Source organism: Rhinoraja longicauda, chromosome 33, assembly GCF_053455715.1.
Source record: "Rhinoraja longicauda isolate Sanriku21f chromosome 33, sRhiLon1.1, whole genome shotgun sequence".
NCBI classification, from domain to species: domain Eukaryota; kingdom Metazoa; phylum Chordata; class Chondrichthyes; order Rajiformes; family Arhynchobatidae; genus Rhinoraja; species Rhinoraja longicauda.
In genome coordinates this window covers 2,736,981-2,755,830 of record NC_135985.1, presented here as the reverse complement: position 1 = coordinate 2,755,830, position 18,850 = coordinate 2,736,981, and the positions used below count along the sequence as shown (strand labels likewise).

Here is an 18,850-nt window from a genome sequence, read left to right as displayed (position 1 = left end):
TCTCTATTTTCCAAAATATGCATTCAATCTTCTAAGGTAGAGAATTACAAGGATTCATTGCCTTGTGCAGAATTTTCCCCTCATTTCAGTTCTAAACAGAGAAAAGAAGGGTCTCGACCCAAAATGTCATCAGCCATGTTCTCCGGAGATGCTGCCTGACCCACTGAGTTACTTTCTTTGGTATAAATCAGCATCTGTACTTCCTTGTTATTAACTTTTTCTCTGAGATTGCAACTCTCCAGGTAAGAAAAGCATACTCCAGCAAGAACTTTCAGATCCTTCTAAGAAAATTGTGTTTCAAGAAGATCCTCCATTACTTTTCAGCACTCTAGAAAATATGGACCTGATCAGCTTTCCTCATTCTGGAATGCAATGTTAGGAATATTCATTATATATCCTGTACACACATCCATCATAAATAGATTTTAAAAAACATACACAATAGAGACTGAAGAAGGGTCCCAACCTGACCAGAAAAGTCACTTATCCATGTCCTCCAGAGATGCTACATGACTCGCTGAGTTACTCCAGCACTTTGTGTTTTACATAAAATTCCAGCATCTGCAGATCCTTGAGTGCACAATAGTCTTGATATGGTCAAAACAAGGCCCTGTCTAACTTTGAGAAGTCTTATGCATTTGTACCATCTAATCCTTTTGTAATGAAGGTTAACACAAGATTTGCTTTCCTAACATATGACTGCAGCAGTTTTTAAACTTTCTGCAATTAACACCAATAATATCCAAAATATCATAAAAATGTAAAATGTCATATTTCTTCACATTATCTTTAATATGCTATATTCTTAACTATTCACATTATTAATCAGCCCATATGTTTTTGCAGCCAGAATCTCTTTTTCCCTCTTTCCCCCTCATTTTCCCCCTTTCACATAAATTATCTACATTCCTGTAATTCTTTTGAATAGGGAATTCCAGGGTTTAGACTCAGCAATAAATAAAGTCAATCTATTCCCTAGTATAATGGATGATTTGAAGTGGAACCTGCAGGCAATGGTTCGACCATGCATTTGCTGTTCGTATCCTACAAGTTGGTACAGAACATGATTCTGGATGCGGGTTGTTGGAGAAGCATTGTTTAGTTGGTAGACACAAAATGCTGTAGTAACTCAATGGGACAGGCAGCATTTCTGGAGAGAAGGAATGGGTGACATTTTGGGTCGAGACCCTTCTTCAGACTGATGTCAGGGGAGTGTGCGGGACAGAGATATAATGTAGTCGGAAACAGTAAGACTGGTGGGAGAACTGGGATGGGGAAGGGCTGGAGAGAGAGGGAAAGCAGGGACTATTAGTTGGTGCAGTGTAATTTTTTTGTGGAATGAACGCACTGGAGACAGGGTTAACTATATAAGTGCTTAGGTTGGTGAAAGGAGTGCCAATCATGAGAGCTGCTTTGTGTTGGATGGTGTTGAGCTTCTTAAGTATTGTTCGAGCTGCACCAGGCAAATGGAAAGTATGCTAATACTTTGATTATTAAAAAGCTTTTAGAAATAAGGTGGTTAGTAACCTACAACATGGCATCAAGCCTCAGATTTACTTTTATTTAGTTTAGTTTAGAGATTCAGCGCGGAAACAGGCGCTTCAGCCCACTGAGTCCGCACCGTCCAGCGATCCCCCACATTAACACTATCCTACACACACTAGGGACAATTTTACATTTATACCAAGCCAATTAGCCTACAAACCTGTACGTCTTTGGAGTGTGGGAGGAAACCCAAGATCTCAGAGAAACCCCACGCGGTCACAGGGAGAACGTCCAAACTTCGTACAGCCAGCACCCGTAGTCTGGATTCAACCCAGGTCTCTAGCACTGTAAGGCAGCAACTGTACCGCTGTGCCACCCAAGTGGCTTAAGTTTCTGGTCAATGAGGAGCTTCGTGATCATGAATGAGAGAGGTTTTAGTGATGAGAATGATATTACATAATAAGGGGAGCCGGGTGGATTAGCATGAATATAATTAGCAACTGAATAATCCATCCCTAGAAACACGACTGGGCTTCATGTATGGATGGGCTGCTCCATTATCTTTTAAAAAATAATTTCTGACATTGTGAAGTGCAAGGAATGAGGAAAGTATTTTCAAGGCAAAGTCTTGAAACATTTATAGATTTATAGAAATCTACCTTATTAGCTGTCTCCGTATCAGTTGTTTTTCTTCGTCGCTGTATCCAGGCCAATCCTGTTGAATTTCTTTGTAGAGTTCATCCTTTAATGTGTAGCTGTTGTCTTTTACATTTAATTTTGCCACCTATAGTGAGAGTAAAAACACGTGCCCAGAGAAAATTAATTTAAAAAAGTTTATCAAAACGAACAATTTGAAATCACAATGTGTTTTTAATTTCAATTAGAGGGACTTATTGAGAAGCACAATATTTGGTGTGTGGGAAAAATTAAAGAAAGTTATGCTGATAAGACTTTCCCCTGATCCATTGTGAAATTCTAAAGTGTATTCAGCTTCAATATCACAATAAAGTTAAAGTCTGATATCAATAAAATCATTAGATGCAAACTCATCCAGAGAAATACACTAATAGTCTCAAGTCATGCAAAACATCAGCACTGGAAAAATACTAAAGAGGTAATAGTTTAAATAGTTTAAATTCACTGCAACACAGCAGTCCTCATTCTACAAACCTGATTACTAATTGAATTTGGGAATGAAATTAGTGTAATTAAGAAATTATATTAAATGAATGTTATTATATAAAATATTTGAATCCATCATATTATATAAAATATTTGAATCCATTGAATACCTTAAATTGCATACCAGAAGGCATGCATTTACGGTAAATACGGGCAAATAACAAGGATTTTGTTTTATCCACAGAATTATTAGGTCATTATGCATTCATCCATGGCCTTTAGCAGACCACAACCAATTATTTGGACTAAGAAAATACGATCCAATCAATGGGTTTTCCTTCAGTGGCAAATTAAATCAACGTTAAATGGGTTCCAAATTTTAATCCAAATGAGTTCAAACAAAAATGTTTGTTCATTTCCCAATTATCATCATAGCAGGAAAAGAATCCTACTTGAATGAGTGCAACAAGCAGATCTTAAAATGGAATGTGAACTTAGAGCCAGTTGAACATTAAGCACAATCAACACATTAGTGTAAAGATCTGCAGCTTTACTGTATCCTGTGGTAGGTGATGGCACCAAAACTGGCAACCAACAGCTAAAAGAAGAGTCATATTCAGTCTGAAGAATATATTGGTGATGATGTAATAGCAATACCTACACTGGAATGAACATAACCTACATATGTTTATCCTAATTTGGAAATGAAACAGAGCAATTTTGAAAATTAAAGAGTTAACACTGTCTAATTTGGAAACACTGCGTTAACAGCTGAATATTTCCAGTGATGTTTCTAATTCAGATCAATTAAGATGTGCAGCAACTCTGTAAACAGGCACTGATGGGAGGACTTAAAAGTTCTACACATCTACAAAATTGTTTATCGTGAAGGTGTTATCTGAAGTCATTCGGAGTCAAATTGAGAACAGATGGGTTATTAACCATTTCCAGATCAAATCCAAAAAAAGAACCGTCAAATCTTACATCTATGGTGTTGCTGTACAAAAACAATTTGCATTGAGTTATTGAATGATCCTAATGGCAATTAGTTTCTTCTTCCACATTACATCCCCTTTGAGATCAATTTGTGTTAATTAATTATGCGACCTGCCAATTAGCCTTGTTTTTTTCTATTAAGGTTTCTTAATAGCCTGTCAACGCATCTGTATCTTCTAAAAATAGATTCCACTAAATGCTTTGATCAATCCAACTAGCACACCTGCAACATTATTTTTCAAAAAATAGAAACCATTTTGTGACATGATTATATTTAAGAACTCTCAATGTGAATGATGTGCAAATTGCTCCAGCAATGAGAATCAGTAAGTTATTGTGCCCGTGTGTAGTTAGCTACACAAGGTTAACAAATCGAACCGTATCCAAGGCCTTATAATTAATTATTTAATTTCTTAAATATTTTAAAAACTGAAACAGGCCGAGCAACTAATCCTACACCATAATTGAGACTAAATGGAATGCATCAGGAAATTGAGAGAACATTTAAGTTTGTAACGATCGTCTCAAAAATACTTGGTAATGGTACACAATGACAAACAAAATATTGTGTTCAACAAATTAATTCCAACACCAACGTACATTACACAAAGTTGTGCAATGTATTCATACCACCCACATTCTGCTACTTGGAATTATATGCCAAACTACACAGAATCAGCTTCCCATGGGATGTGAATTGTAGGCCTCCAAATTTACACATGAAGCCTAAATGCACTGTGATGAACCTTAGGTTAAATGAGTTAATTCTTTGTTCTTTCTCACCTGGTCCAATATACATGACAGTTCAGCTTTGTCCTTTGGGTTAGCTTTCTCTCTCTCCAACCATACAATTAGCTCAGGCTTCTTATACGGCTTCAAAGCCAAAAGGTGGGTGATACGATCTCTCAGTGGCTTTTGGGTAATGGAAGTGACATGATTTTTCTTCACCCCAAGGCATAGATTGCTAGTAGGAGATTGTTTTTGAACCGGAACACCATCAGTCGCCGGGCTTGTTGTTTGCTTTCGAACACTGATTGGTTTGCGTGTACCTACAGGAAAAAAAGATGGAATTTAAATGCTGGGTAATAAGACATAAAGTGCCTACTTTAAATTACAGAAAGTAATAATACTTTCATGATTCACTGGACTATTAAGTGGACATACACTGTACAGCTACAGTAAAAGATAAAATTCATGCATGCCAGACAAAGTATAGCTTATTTTAGAAATTAGTTAAACAAACATTTAATGACTTCAAAATAATGCTTTCAGATTTGGTGCAGAAACCTACAAATGTTCATCCATTATAATGTGAATTAAAGTTATTTTAGTACATTGAAATACAATAATATACAATATCATATTTTATGTGAGCATCAACATTTCCAATTGAAAAAATACCATGGCAGTTTTCTGAACAAGTTCAACTTGCTCAAACATTCGAGGGGTGAAGTTAGGGAACTAACTGACCAACGTACGATTGGGAAGGAAATATCAAAGAGCAGGTCAACATGTATATGAGGCAGAGAAGAAATCTCCAGGCAATTCTTGATGTGGTAGGAGAAACTTGAGGAGTGCAGCCCAAAACGTTTGTTGAGTGGTGGCTGGAATAGGACTGGGTGTGTGGTGGAGGAAGTGGGGCGAGTTTAGGGGATTGGCTGTGTTTTAATGGGGACGGGATGCAGATTGGGGGGTCAGGCAATTGGTTCATTATAGAATCTGCAAATAGTCCTGTGGGATTAAAGCCGAAATATCCAATGGATACTCAGCCACAGGTGTCCCAGACAACAGGATGCAAATACTCCCAAAATCCTCCAGAAGAGATGTTGCATAGGCATTAATCCCACCCTTGTGTCTCTGATGCTGCAATGACTCTTGGGTTCCAAAGGCGTCACTCACTCACTCTCTCTCTCACACACAGACACAAAAACACACAATTATCTTTGAATCAATTTACCATGCCATAGATTTGGTAAATACACAAAAGTTACATTCCAGCAGAAATTCCCGAATGTATTGCCTGACAGAACTGTACGATTGCAGTCCTGTACCTGTACTGAGACCACTACTTTGTTTTAAGGTGTTTTTACCTTGATATGACGTCCCTGGTTTAATTTCTATAGTTGCTCGACTCCACGACTCCTTCTCTACCTGTGACATGCGGTCTCGAGTCATCTGGTAGGAATCATCAGTGGCACAAACTGTGATTTTATCTTGAATGCTTCCAAGGCACTCAAGTTGGTTTCTTTCAAAACTGGTTTAAACAACAAAAGCAATATTCAGCAATGTAACATTCAACTAAAGGTTTTAGCGCTACTAAATATATTATTTGATTAAACTTCTAATAGGGTAAGAAAATCAGTACTTTCAGATGTGTAAAATATGGTTAGATATCACAAAGGAAATCAAGCCACCAGAATATAGAAAGTTTTAAAAGTGATATAGCTGTACCTCAGTCCAATCTAATTTTTAACATCCTATATTCTGGTCTGTCCTTTTGCAATTTTTAATGTTCACATTGTGATGCCCATATATAGATAGCATACTGACTTCATTTAATGGTACAGATGTTGTCATGTAAGCATGTTCTAATCCCTTGAGCAGAGAGTGGATCTATCTTTATCACTTAGAATATTATCATGTTGGCTTTGGGAACGGATATGCCAGCTCCGACCGGGCCGGAGTTTCAGAGCCCTGCCCGCAGGAGGCAAATTCAACCTGACGATCGCGATGAGGTTGAGATCGGCTGCCTTACATTTTCAGGGGGTCTTCCGGAGGAGATTTCAAATGTCCTCTCGTAATTTCATCCGGAGTAAAGGAGGGTCCGAACCACCAGTTGACAGAAAATCGGTCGTGGACGAGTATTTTAAATATTACATATTGCCCTGAGTAAATGTGTACTCAGCACCATATAACTGATCCATTGGGTTTAAAATGCATTTGAAATGTGATGGCATCCTGGACTTCAGATGCATTTAAATACTTAACTTGAAATGAAAATTATATTTTATGCCTTAACCACAATTCCCAAGCGTCTTTTAAGGAGTTGCAAACACTGACACTGTACAAATGGATGAGCCAAATAGCAGATCTTTGTGATGGTGAATCAATTTTCCACTGTGAAATTTGTGATAGCACCTGGGACAGTCTGATTTAAATGTGAGAATTAATTGCCTGCATTACTTTGTCTTTCTGATTTTTAATATCACCCTGTAAGCAGTTATTGCCGTAAGAAACTAACTTTTAAGTGTAATTATGTTATTTTGTCCCATACACCACAAAGGAACAACAGTTTCTTACATACTCCTAACTCATACATTCACTGACTCAAAACAGTCTCAACAAAAGCTGTAAAGTTGGGAGATACCAACTATAAGGTGAACACATATCTCCTTTAACTAACCTCGTCTATTTGTACCGAGATTAGTGATTTCTAGGTCCTTGAAAGACAGTTGGGAATTGTGGTTAAGTCATATAATATTATTTTCATTTAAAGTATTTAAATGTATCTGAAGGCCAAGATGTCATCACATTCCACCCAATCTTAAAATATCTGGTAAAAGTAAAATACATAAATACGTTTCTCCAATCAATGTGTGAGAAACAACCACATAACCATGACTCTAGCTGTTGTTTCATAAAGCTCCACATATTATTCTTAATTCGCAAAAGGGAAGCTGAGCTTACTGATTTACAGTTCCATTGGACTTCTGTTAGAAATCTTGTAGACATCTTTGATCAATTTTAAACCTTAATTACTCCAGTACTGCATTGGCCAGCTTCCCAGCTTGATGATCTCAGCTCATCAAAAGTTCAGCTGCTTGTGCCTTTGCACAAGTTCAGTCAACCAGTTTCCTTGCAGACCCGAGTTGAATCACATACACTGAACTACTCTTTCTTTCCTCCAGTCTGACAGACCATCACATCCCTCCTGCTGCCACTGAACACTCCAACTGACGAATCTTCTGCATTCATCCTCTTTAAATCCATGAGCAACAGCTATTCTTTAGGGTGCCTCTATAATTATCTCCTTAAACCCCATGTTCATTCCAACTTTGAGACATATTTTTAATATATTTAATCCATCAAGTTTATGGTCACACCCCATGGTCAGTCCTTCTTTGGTCCATTATCTACCTTAGTATGATCATGCCCTCTTGTTCCTGAATTTAAAAAAAGTTCCTCCAGTTGATATAAATTCCCCCAAGTCTGAATAAAATAATATATTATTCACTTCATGGGATCTCCTACCACTTTAATTCTGCATCTGACATAAACCACTGAAATGAAAACTAACCTGGGTTAATTTTCTGAACCAACCGAGTAGAAATCAATGCCTCTGGTGACATTTTTGGACCAGGCACAAAATGCACAAACTGACCTAATCCTTCACCACGCAAACACCTCCCCCACATGCTAAAATAACTATTTGTTTTAGCCGACAAACCAAAAAAATCCTGAAACTTGTATTTTCAGGTGTCCAGTTACTCAACAAATCTGCCAACAGTTATTAACTCTAAACCACTGTTTTCCAAGTTGCAGCAGTTACTCTTTACATCTTTCCATACATCAATAGTGCCATCTTGTTCAAAGCAGTAGATTTAGAACATTGGTAAATAGGTCCCTTGCTTCTAGGAGATATGATCTAGCGCAGACAGGCAATAGCAGCCTGCTGTCCATTTTACAACTTTGTTTTAATACTGCTATCTGTCACCTGCTGAGACAAAATGGGATTAGGACACACTGCAATGATACAAGATAACTATTAGGCTCTATATTGTGGAAGTAGAATCCTTTTCCTGATTTGGGGGTACCAGATAAAAGAATTTATTGATCTAATAGCAAAAATGGATCTGAAAACAGTGCGTCCAGAAACAAAATGATTAAATTGCTAAACTAATTGACGCAAATTAATTTTGTAAACTGAACTGTAGCAAATGCCATCAAAGGTATTTTGCAAAATGAAAATCTAAAATTGTGTGTGAAGAAATCAAAAAGGAAACAACAGAAGTCATGTCAGGACATGATTCTTGAGTATGCAGGTAGATACTTCAATAAGTTGATAAAACAAGTAGCTAGATTATGCAGCAGTCTGGTGGTGAATCAGGTAAAATTAATAAGCAATCTACACGTATTATTCAAATCATTAGACTGCTGTTGATCATCTCATTGACAATACTATATAATTTCATTGAAACATCAACCATATTGGAAATCAGCCAGATTTGACCAAAATTATCTAAAAAGCCAATAAAAATGTATAAAATTATAACCTGAATGCCAAGATTATTGTCCAAAAAATAAGACCTCTAAAGAGAGAGAAGACTTGGTTTTTGAAGATTTCCGCCCGAGCAGATTCCAGCCTGGCAGAGGACACCTGACTCAGATGGGTTAACTTTAATTTACTTATTCACTTGGCATTCTTGTGGTTTCTCAGCACTACCCATCCAACTCCACCTCATGATAGTCATCCATCCGCATTTACCAATCTCTCAATATTTATTTACACCCACTCGCTCTGAACTCCCAGCCCCTATCCAACAACCTGACCTTTGGAATGTTCTCTAGAATAATTATTTCACGCTGCTGGATCTGGGTCTTCCTCGATCACAAAGGCTCATTTAACAAAGGAACTTGTGCTAGCGCTATACGTGAGCATCTGACGCCTTCAATTTCACAAACTAATCATTTTTCTCTTACGCAACGGACCCATGATCATGTTAAATAGACCAACGTGATCCTTTGGTGACAATAAATACTTTAGGCCATCACTTTTTAGATGTAACATTGAACTGGCTATCTGTTTTATCAATGAGGTAAAAGATTATAGTAACTCCAACCAATAATTAACTATGCTTCTACCATTGACATCTTCAATATTTAATTGTAGCACTTGAAAAATGATTCTTCTAACTAACCAGCCACCAATGAATGACGTTCGTACGTGACCGAATGTTGAAAAGCACCACAAAAGAATATTGATTTCCAGCCTCTGCATTTAATCAACAAGTGATTAAAAAGGAACTTTCAGATCGCCTGGAGAATGTTTATGAGAATAAACCGGATGAAAGAAAGAACAATGGAGTGATACATTTAAGCTCTTTGCACTAAGGGAACTTGACTGCGACTTATAAGAATTTGCCTTAACTGCTATATATTTTATTGTACCTAGAAACATATTGATGGATGCAGTCAAAACTGGCTTGAGGCTTGTCTTTGCTGTCAGTTGACAGGTAGAATGAAAAACACCGCACACCATCATGGCATTCTGATTTAGGGGCAGGTATTTTGATGTACTGCTGCAAGAAAAAATAACCATGCTTTAATGACTTAATTTTTATCACAATACACAGATGTAGTGCAGCATAATTACTGTAAATGGTTAATGTTATAACACGAGAAATCACTGCATTTATGATTTGCCTCGACATTTATATGAGCCACATTTCCAGCAAAATAAATGGTGTATGCGAGTATAATTAAATGACACAGAATAATTCTTCAACACAGACCAGTACCGTGCAGCACAGAAACAGTCCCTTCAGCCCACAATATCTGTGTTGAACATGATGTCAAGTTAACTAGCATTCTACTCAATAACTAAAGTCTGTAGTCTCTTTTTTGCTCTGGTTTATTTTCACCCACATGTTTAGACCGTAATGGTGTATCCTTATTGTTTTGATGTGTTTATGCTTTATTCTTAAATGTTAACTGTATGTTTGTGTTGTCATTTGTGAGCGGAGCTCCAAGGCACATTCCTTGTATATGCATGGCCAATAAACTTATTCACTCATTCATTAACAATATTAAACTCAAACATAATATATATTCCATACCTGCTATGTGAAAATGTTCCTTTTTAAACCTTTCCTTGTTTACTTTAAATCTATACCCTCTAGTTTTATACTCATCTACTTTGGTAAAAAGACCTGTAATAATCCACCTGATCTACCAGCCATTTGCTGAAACACTAGCAATGCTGCAAACATTGGCATCACCAAGAAAATTCAGAGTTCAGGAAAAGTAAATTTCTAGATGATGTCAGAATAAACAAAAATAAGCAATTTCAGAGTGCACAGTGATCTAAACATTTAATACAGTAACCTTAGGCATACCATTGTGGAAACAGATTGCATTAAAAAAATGCAGAATGAAAACTGACATAACACAGAGATGCATTTAATGCTATTAGCCTTGGCTCAATATTCACAACATCTTTTTATGTAAATTGTACATTTGTATATAAATTTAAAATACTTTAAAGTGCAATTTATTTAATACCGTAGATCAATAAAAAGTAAATATGTTCTGTGAAAATCAAAATGCACATTAAAGACTGCATTTTTTAAATTGGATAGCAAGATAATAAATAGAAGGGCAAAACGATTAAACTGGATTAGAAAACTTAGATAAAAAGCCTAAGGTCCCACAAACAGACATTATATGCAACATCTGCCATAACATGAACGGCAAGTCGCTCTGCTTCAGGGAGGTATTCATGTTTATGGATAAGCTTCCATTTCTGTGCCAAGTTGTCCTAGGTTATGACACCAGCACCCAACTACAACAGTTTTTGCGCTTTTTGTTGAACCGAAATGTCTATATTTCTGTTTTACAACTTTTTACTATAGTAGTTGTGAACATTCAAACAACTTTACTATTTTCTTTTGAAAGCAATTGACTTGTATTTCATCAAGTATCACTGATGGCTCTAATAGCTCTCAGTAAATCTGTCACTATACCAGACTGCAGAAATTCTGGAAAGACCTTCCACCCATCCAAATCAACTATGTGCAGTAACCCAGTTCCACTGAGAGATTACCCATCTAAAGGTGAAGGCATTTCTCCTCTACATTTTGCATGATTCAATGGGTAGTTCCAGACATCTGTTCTTTTTTCAAGTCTGGACACATCTGTAAACAATTAAAATTATCCAATTTTTTTTAGGGAGCATCGGGCTTGAATTTCTTTTCACAACAATAAATGTACTCCAAGCAACAAATGTCCAAAGTATTACAGGCACTGGGAATATTTTTCCCTTGGGCGGGTTGCAAGAAGTCCAGGTTATACATTGAATGTAAATTACTAAAATCTCTCAATTTAGTCATAAGAGTCTTATAGCATGAAAAAAGGCCCTTCAGTCTAACATGTCACGTTGGCCAAGATGCCGTTCAAAGCGAGCTCCATTTTCCTGCATTCAGCCCATATCCCTTTAAGCCTTCTCTATCCATGAACGTCCAAATATCTTTAAAATTTTGTTGGTGTACCCATTCTGCAGCTTCCACTAGCAGCTCATTCCATATACCCTCCACCTGCTATGTGAAAATGTTTTCCCTCAGATCCTTTTAAAATCTTTCTTTGTTCACTTTAAATCTGTGCTCTATAGTTTTATAGTCAGCTACCCTGGAAAACGACCTGTAACATCCACCTGATCGCCTTTGTGATTCTATTTGCCTCTACAAGATCACTCCTTACTACTTTCACTTCAAATATTTGGCAAACTGCTGACAAAGGAAGCAAATTATTCCATCTATCATTGTCTTAGAAGGTGTAGATACATTGCTGTCCAGACAATACTCAAATAGCAAAAAATATCCCCTTAGAATTTACAGAACGAGCTGTAAATGATAGTTCTAAAAAGGTTTTAAACGTAAATTTCTAATGCATTCAGTTATCATATTGTTATGCAGCTCTGTTTTGCATGTTAGAAATGTCCAAGCAATAACTTCCTAAAATTATTTTGGAATAGAATCATTTTACACTGCTTAGCAGCAGAGTATGTATAAGCATACAAGGAAAGCAAAACTTTTAAAGATATTCATATCCAGTTAAATAAATGTTTCCACAGCAAGAACCATTTATTGAGATTGATCTCATACCAATGAAAGCTGAGAATGTAGCTTGGAACACATCTTCTCCACTTGTGTAGCACAAAGCATATGATCTACAGAACAAAACCTTTTTGGCTTTTGGGGTACAGATTTGACATCCAAACAAGATAGTATGTTGGACAATTTTTTTAAGCTGAGCAGATATATTTAAATCAAAGTATGTTAGACAGATCAGAAAATATGATTGCCGAGGGCAGGAGGCAATGGTATGATGAAAGGGTTTTGGCCAATATAGCAGCTACCAATTGTGACTATACTTGGGAAAGAACAAAGTGTGGAATAGTACCAGTACTTGAGGTACAAGAATAAAGATCCATCCTTTACTGGATTACTCAACAATGATCAATCTTACAACTATTCTACTAGATATATCCCAAATAACTCCAATCGATGTATTCTTGTGCCTCCTTCTGTGAAGACAGAGAAACTTATTTTTCCCTGCCATTTTCACAATCCTCATTATAAATACTTCTATCTCTGTCCATAAGTGATCCACATTTGCCCCGCTAGTCTTTTACTTTTCCCACACATGTAATATCTTACAATTTTTTAAAAATGTTTCCTGCTAATGTATTCTCACATTCTTCTTTCTTTCTTCATTAATTTCTTGGCTAGGTTATCCTTAGTCGAACTCTTAAAAACCACCCAATCTGAAGTCTGACCACTTTTTCTGGCAACTTAAAAAACATTCTCCTTTGATTTGAATGTTTAATTCCAACTATTACTGATGGCTGGATCACTTTTCCCAAAGTGTTTTTGTGCCTTAAAGGAAAATAGATTTGTTGCAATTGCATTATGCGTTAATAACCAATGCTATTTACTGTCATACCCATTCAATTTCCCAATGTACCACAGCCTATGTTCTCCTTATAGGTTCCTAGTTTCCTTTATTTAGATTGAAAGCCCATCACTTTCAAACTTAATGTTAAATTCAATAACATGAAGGCCATTCATTCCTAAGGATTCATTTAAACTAAATTTATCAGTTGACTCTGTTCTTCAGTATAATACGAGATCTATACTGCTCCTGCCACAGTTCTTCACTATGCTGATCTCATATATATATATATTCTAGAAATTCATCCTAAACATTATTTTGCCTAGTCTATACGTAAATAAAATTTCATTTGCCTAGTCTATATGTAAATAAAAATCCCTTGTGATTTCAGAATTATTCATTACATGCATTATTATTTTCCGGATTTATACCATGTTCTACATCATAACTACTATTTGGAGGCTGGTAAACAGCTCTTAATAATGTTCTCTGTCCCCAGCCACTTCTCAGCTCCACCTACATTGATTTTATTCCTAAACCATCTGTTCTACTATGTCAATCCTTATTGACGATGTTTGCTTTTCCTTTTCACTTGTCTTTCCCAAGTGATAAATATTCTAGAATATTTTGTTTCTCATTCTGGTCATACAGCTGCCATATTTCTGTAATGACAATTAGATCAGATCCACAAACGACGAAATGTGCTGTCCACTAGAATACTGTGTTGAATAAGTCACTGAGAGGATGTCTACTGAAGCATTTGAATGCAAAGAAAGCATTTAAGCAACAAATAGCCAGGACTTGCTGCTGATGATGAGTTGGCTTCATTCAATGCCCATCTACTAAGTATGACATTGTCTTTTCTGGATCAGTTGATGTCAACTTGTTGCCCAAAGCTGCCCCAATTAGACCTTGTCTGGCAGCAGGACCTTACTGGTCAAAAAAAAACAAGTGATTGGGCCAGAACAAGCTTTACCACAAACATGAGGAAAAAAAACTAAAACCAACTACAGTCAGCTGTCAAGTGCACTGAATGGTCCCAACATTTAGAAACATTCAAAGACTAAAAAAATAATGAATTAACTCAATCATTAAAATATCTAAAATATAAAATAACAATTGAAAACATGCAAGTAACACCTAACACTTCTTAATACAAGATACAAGTCAACTTCCAACCAACAAGACTTTTTCAATAGTACAAGGTAAACGAGAGAAAAAGTTCATTAAGATAGTTCAATCAGTTCGCCAACTAGGTGTGTTTTAAAAGTTCACAATCTGCAATAATTCGTTTTTTTTCCAATTCTGTGCTTGTTAGCCAATGCCAGGATCACAGTCAGATAAGGCAACCTTCCACATTCAAACATTGCAATCGTGCTTAGTTCCACACATAATGAAGGGAGTTTCCTCTTCTTGGAATTCTACCTAAACTTGGTGTTTTCAAACAGTCTATTTCCTGTCTTCCAATACAATGCAGAATTTGCAGAACAAAAACAATTACATATGGATTCTGATACTTGTGGCAAGGTCTCAACTTTGTCCTTGTTTGCATGATCTCATAAATTCTGTGGAAATATTGCATCTGATATCACACATACAGTAATGTCAGGCGATCACTGTCCACCATGATTTTCATAATCTCAAGCCACTTTTTATTCCTTTCAATTAACTCAGTTTTATTCAGAGAAGAGCTAACAAGAATATTTTCTCGTATCTCGAGAACTGTTATATTCTGATAATTCCCTGTATAGAGCCACACAGGACAGAAACAAGACCTTCAGTTTATCATGTCCATCATGTCTTAACAATACTAATCCCATTTGCTAGCATTTGGTCTGTAGCCTATAATGCCTTAGCAATTCAAGTGTTCATTCAGACGTTTCTGAAATGTGAGAGTACCTGCCTCTACCACCTTCTTAGGCAGTACAATCCAAATTGTAACACCCGCTGAGGGAAAAATAATTGTCCTCAGATTCCCTTTATAAATTTACTTATCACTTTAAACCTACAACCTCTACTCTTAGGCACTTCTGCCATAAGGAAATGTTTCTTATCATCTACCCTTACTCTCATGTTTTGTATATCTCTATCAGGTCAGATCCTCTCTCAGCCTCCTCCAATTCAAAGGAAACAAACCCAACCAACTTAGTTCCTCCCCATAACTAAAATAAGCCATCCCAATGTTCATTTGCAAGCTTATATGAGCCACACCATTCTAAAGAACAGGTTCTATAAAAATGCAAAGCATTAAATTATAATCCGTAGAGTATTTTAAACAGTGCAAGGACGATCAAAAATGTTAAATCAGATAACGTATTTTTTCAGCCCCAAATGGAAATTTTAAGCAGCAATGATGTAAAAAACTTTGCAATTGTTTTACTGAAAAAAACCCAAAATGCTTGAGTAGCCTCATTCTTGCTTACAAGCTTATGCTCTATTCTGTTTCTGCATGTCAGGTATAATGCCACTCCTCCCGGCGACTGGTTTGCATGAATAGTTTTTGTTATCAGCACAATTCCCTAGCCAGATCTCTTCTTTAAATAGCAACTGAAAGCGCACCCATGGGCTTTTCTTGTTAAACAGATTAAACAAAACATCATTCCATCAAAGAGGCTTTTAAAACTAATCAAGTGTAGATACCATGCCAGAAGTTAGATTGCAACAATTAATATTCTACCGAGATATTTTATTTTGTTAAACTTTTGCTCTGTGTAAAGTGTGCTCATCCTTTGCTGAGCCGCTTATTAAAATTAAGTGAATGCACAAAAGGCTCGGCTGATTAAATTGGTGAGCAGCTGAGTCTCAAGATCAAGTAAATCCCAGGTTCCCATTGTGTGCCAAGCCTGCTCTCAGCTTGAACAGCAGCAGGGGCCCCATTATTTTCTTCAGGGTCCTGGATAGAGAAACAAAACAGTATAAATATAGGTTTCTTAAATTAACCCATGGCTCCTCAGCTGAGCTCTCGTTTGTACAAGTGTCAGGTGAGAATAAGATCCTTGATTTCCCCCCCCAAAAAAAATCATACATAGGATGAAGGCATCACAGGCAAATCCAGTGTTTACTGCCAATTCCTCCTTGTTTTTGAAAGAATTGTGGTTAAGCACCACTTTAAACAACTGCAGTCCTTACTGTGAAGTGCTGACTAACGAGATATTCTGCCCCAGTTCTGATGAAACCACAACCATTCAATTCAGGGTGTTGTAGAAAGGGTGGTGGCATTTCTACATTTCTGCTTGGCCTTGTACCTGTGAAGAAGACATAGTTGGTACGGGAGAGGCAGACTGTCAAATGAACTTTGGTGAGTTGCTAGGATCTTTCAAATGATCTGTGTGAAACAGCACTGATTTTCCAATCTTACATACAAATAATGGCAAAGATAGGTATAAAATGCTGGAGTAACTCAACCGGACAGGCAGCATCTCTGGAGAAAAGGAGAGACTGTCTCAATTCGAAGAAGGGTCTTGACCCTAAACGTCACCCATTCCTGCTTGTCAGAGATGCTGCTGTCCTGCTGAGTTACTCCAGCATTTCGTGTCTATCTTCAATGTAAACCAGCATCTAAAGTTCCTCCCAATACAAATAATGGCAACTTCCGAACGGGGAATAGAGCAGCAATTATGATTTATTTTATCTTCTGTATTACAGCACCAAATAAGGACTCAAACACAAAAACTATGTTTTTTCATGAACCGAAATGAATCATAAATCAATGAATAAAAAAATTGAAGATCTCGTTCTTATGTCAGCTGACCAGATATCTAGTTCTTATGTCAGATGTCCATATTGTGATGGCATTAACCTAAAAACTGCAATGTTCATTGTTATGTTATGAAATTAACGGAGATTTCAGGATTTGCTCAAATTTCAAGCCCCACAGAAAATCCCTCAGCTGATATCGGCATTTCTGAGATAAATTGTTTGCAAGACATCTTTCATGAAATCACATTTAATTTATTGATTAATTTCAGAATACATAATTATCATTTCATTGTAAAAATAATAAATAACTATGATTGGTGTGCAAAGTGTCTCTGATTCTCTTTGGTTTGTGTGAAGGAGGATATATTTGCTAGTACTACAGCTCAGGGGTACTTGACCCTGTTCAGCAACTGCACTTGTTATGAATGTCACTAAAAAACATATTTGCAGACCACTGTTTATCTGGAACTTGCTTCGTCTCAGGAGTTGGAATAATTAAATAATTGCTTAATATTTTAAAATTAAATCAGCTTTTTTAAAATCATAAGGCAACCATTCAGAACTATTTACAAACTAGCCATTCAGTAAATATCCTGAAAATTGTTTGGTAGACAAGGCCTGAGTGAAATGATTATGTAAGCTATTTCTTTAAATATACAATAATGGCGTGTTATGTGAAAAAACGTGTCCAGGAACAGTAATTGTATATGAGCACATTTTATTCCAAATGCCACTATCTCACAAATATTTCAAATATGTGGGAGTTTGAAATATGCTTTACAAGGTTCATGGTATTTAAGCTCCTACTTCTATTGCATACTTTTCAGATATTTAAAACACTAGTAAAAATTCTGCCTTTTTATCCCAGCATGCAATGCTCAAATGTACGAGATGTTTATGAAATTAGAAGCAAGTTGCACACAATTTGCGGCTCCGTTTTATAGCTGAAAACCTGCCTGTTTATTTCATACAGTCAGCAACCTATTTTTAGCATACCTGTTAGTTTTGAGAAGTTACTTGATTTGCACAAAATTGTTACAGAAAAGTCAATTATGGTAACTAATAGCAAACGTATCCCACTGAAAATGGAATAATTGTAGGAAAAAAAACTGCAGATGCTGGTTTAAATCGAAGGTAGAGACAAAATGCTGGAGTAACTCAGCGGGTCAGGCAGCATCTCTGGAGAAAAGGAATGGGTGACGTTTCGGATCGAGACCCTTCTTCAGACTGATAATAATTGTAAGTTGCTGTCGATTTAGCCCTCTTTTCAAAAAGAGAATATAACGGAATTATAAAAGCAAAAGTGGCAGCTATTTGGTCCACACAATCTATGCTAGCTCTTGGTAGAGCAATCCCATTACCTAACTCATTCATGATGCGAGAGTTCCAGAGATACAGCTGAGAAATTGAGATATACAATGTGACTGATGCTAATTTTGTCTGTAAAGATGGCCAGATTTCAATTGGAGAATGTAAACAGATATTATCATTATTTTTAAACTGTGTTCTAGCTGTCCTGGCTGTATTTGTATCAACAACATTTTGGGGTTAGGATTACTTTGCTTCAGAGGCAACTACATTCTGCATCAAATGGACCTAGTACTGTATGGACATGTGTCTCAGTATAACCTACTGCATATGGCAATATACACGAGCATAGAGACTGATTTAGGTGAAGAGGTGAGATGGGAGAGAAGGGGGGACTGGGAGGGGGTGGGAAGAACAGAGGAAAGATAGGGAGGCTGCTTGGGTTTGGAGAGAAAGGATGGGCAGAGAGAGGTAGAGTAGAAAATTAAATGAAACATAAGACAAGTCAAAACTGGGATTGTGTCATGAAGCAGTGTATGGGAAGTTTTAATCAATGTCTAACTTTACAGTA

At 36.6% G+C, this 18,850-nt stretch overlaps 1 protein-coding gene across 4 annotated transcripts in view; it reads right to left on the bottom strand.

Moving 5' to 3' along the window:
* Nucleotides 1-18,850, bottom strand: part of LOC144608854 (RNA polymerase II elongation factor ELL) — a 79,809-nt gene that overhangs the window by 41,529 nt on the left and 19,430 nt on the right. For all 4 annotated transcript variants that reach the window (XR_013549245.1, XM_078427036.1, XM_078427035.1 and 1 more), the window contains exons 3-6: nt 9,772-9,902; nt 5,694-5,857; nt 4,387-4,652; nt 2,145-2,269 (exon numbers count right to left, since the gene is read on the bottom strand). Coding sequence is in view for 3 of the 4 variants with exons in the window: in XM_078427036.1 (XP_078283162.1) it covers nt 2,145-2,269; nt 4,387-4,652; nt 5,694-5,857; nt 9,772-9,902 (686 nt within the window). In the remaining variant the exon portion in view is untranslated. The remainder of the gene's footprint in view (nt 1-2,144; nt 2,270-4,386; nt 4,653-5,693; nt 5,858-9,771; nt 9,903-18,850) is intronic.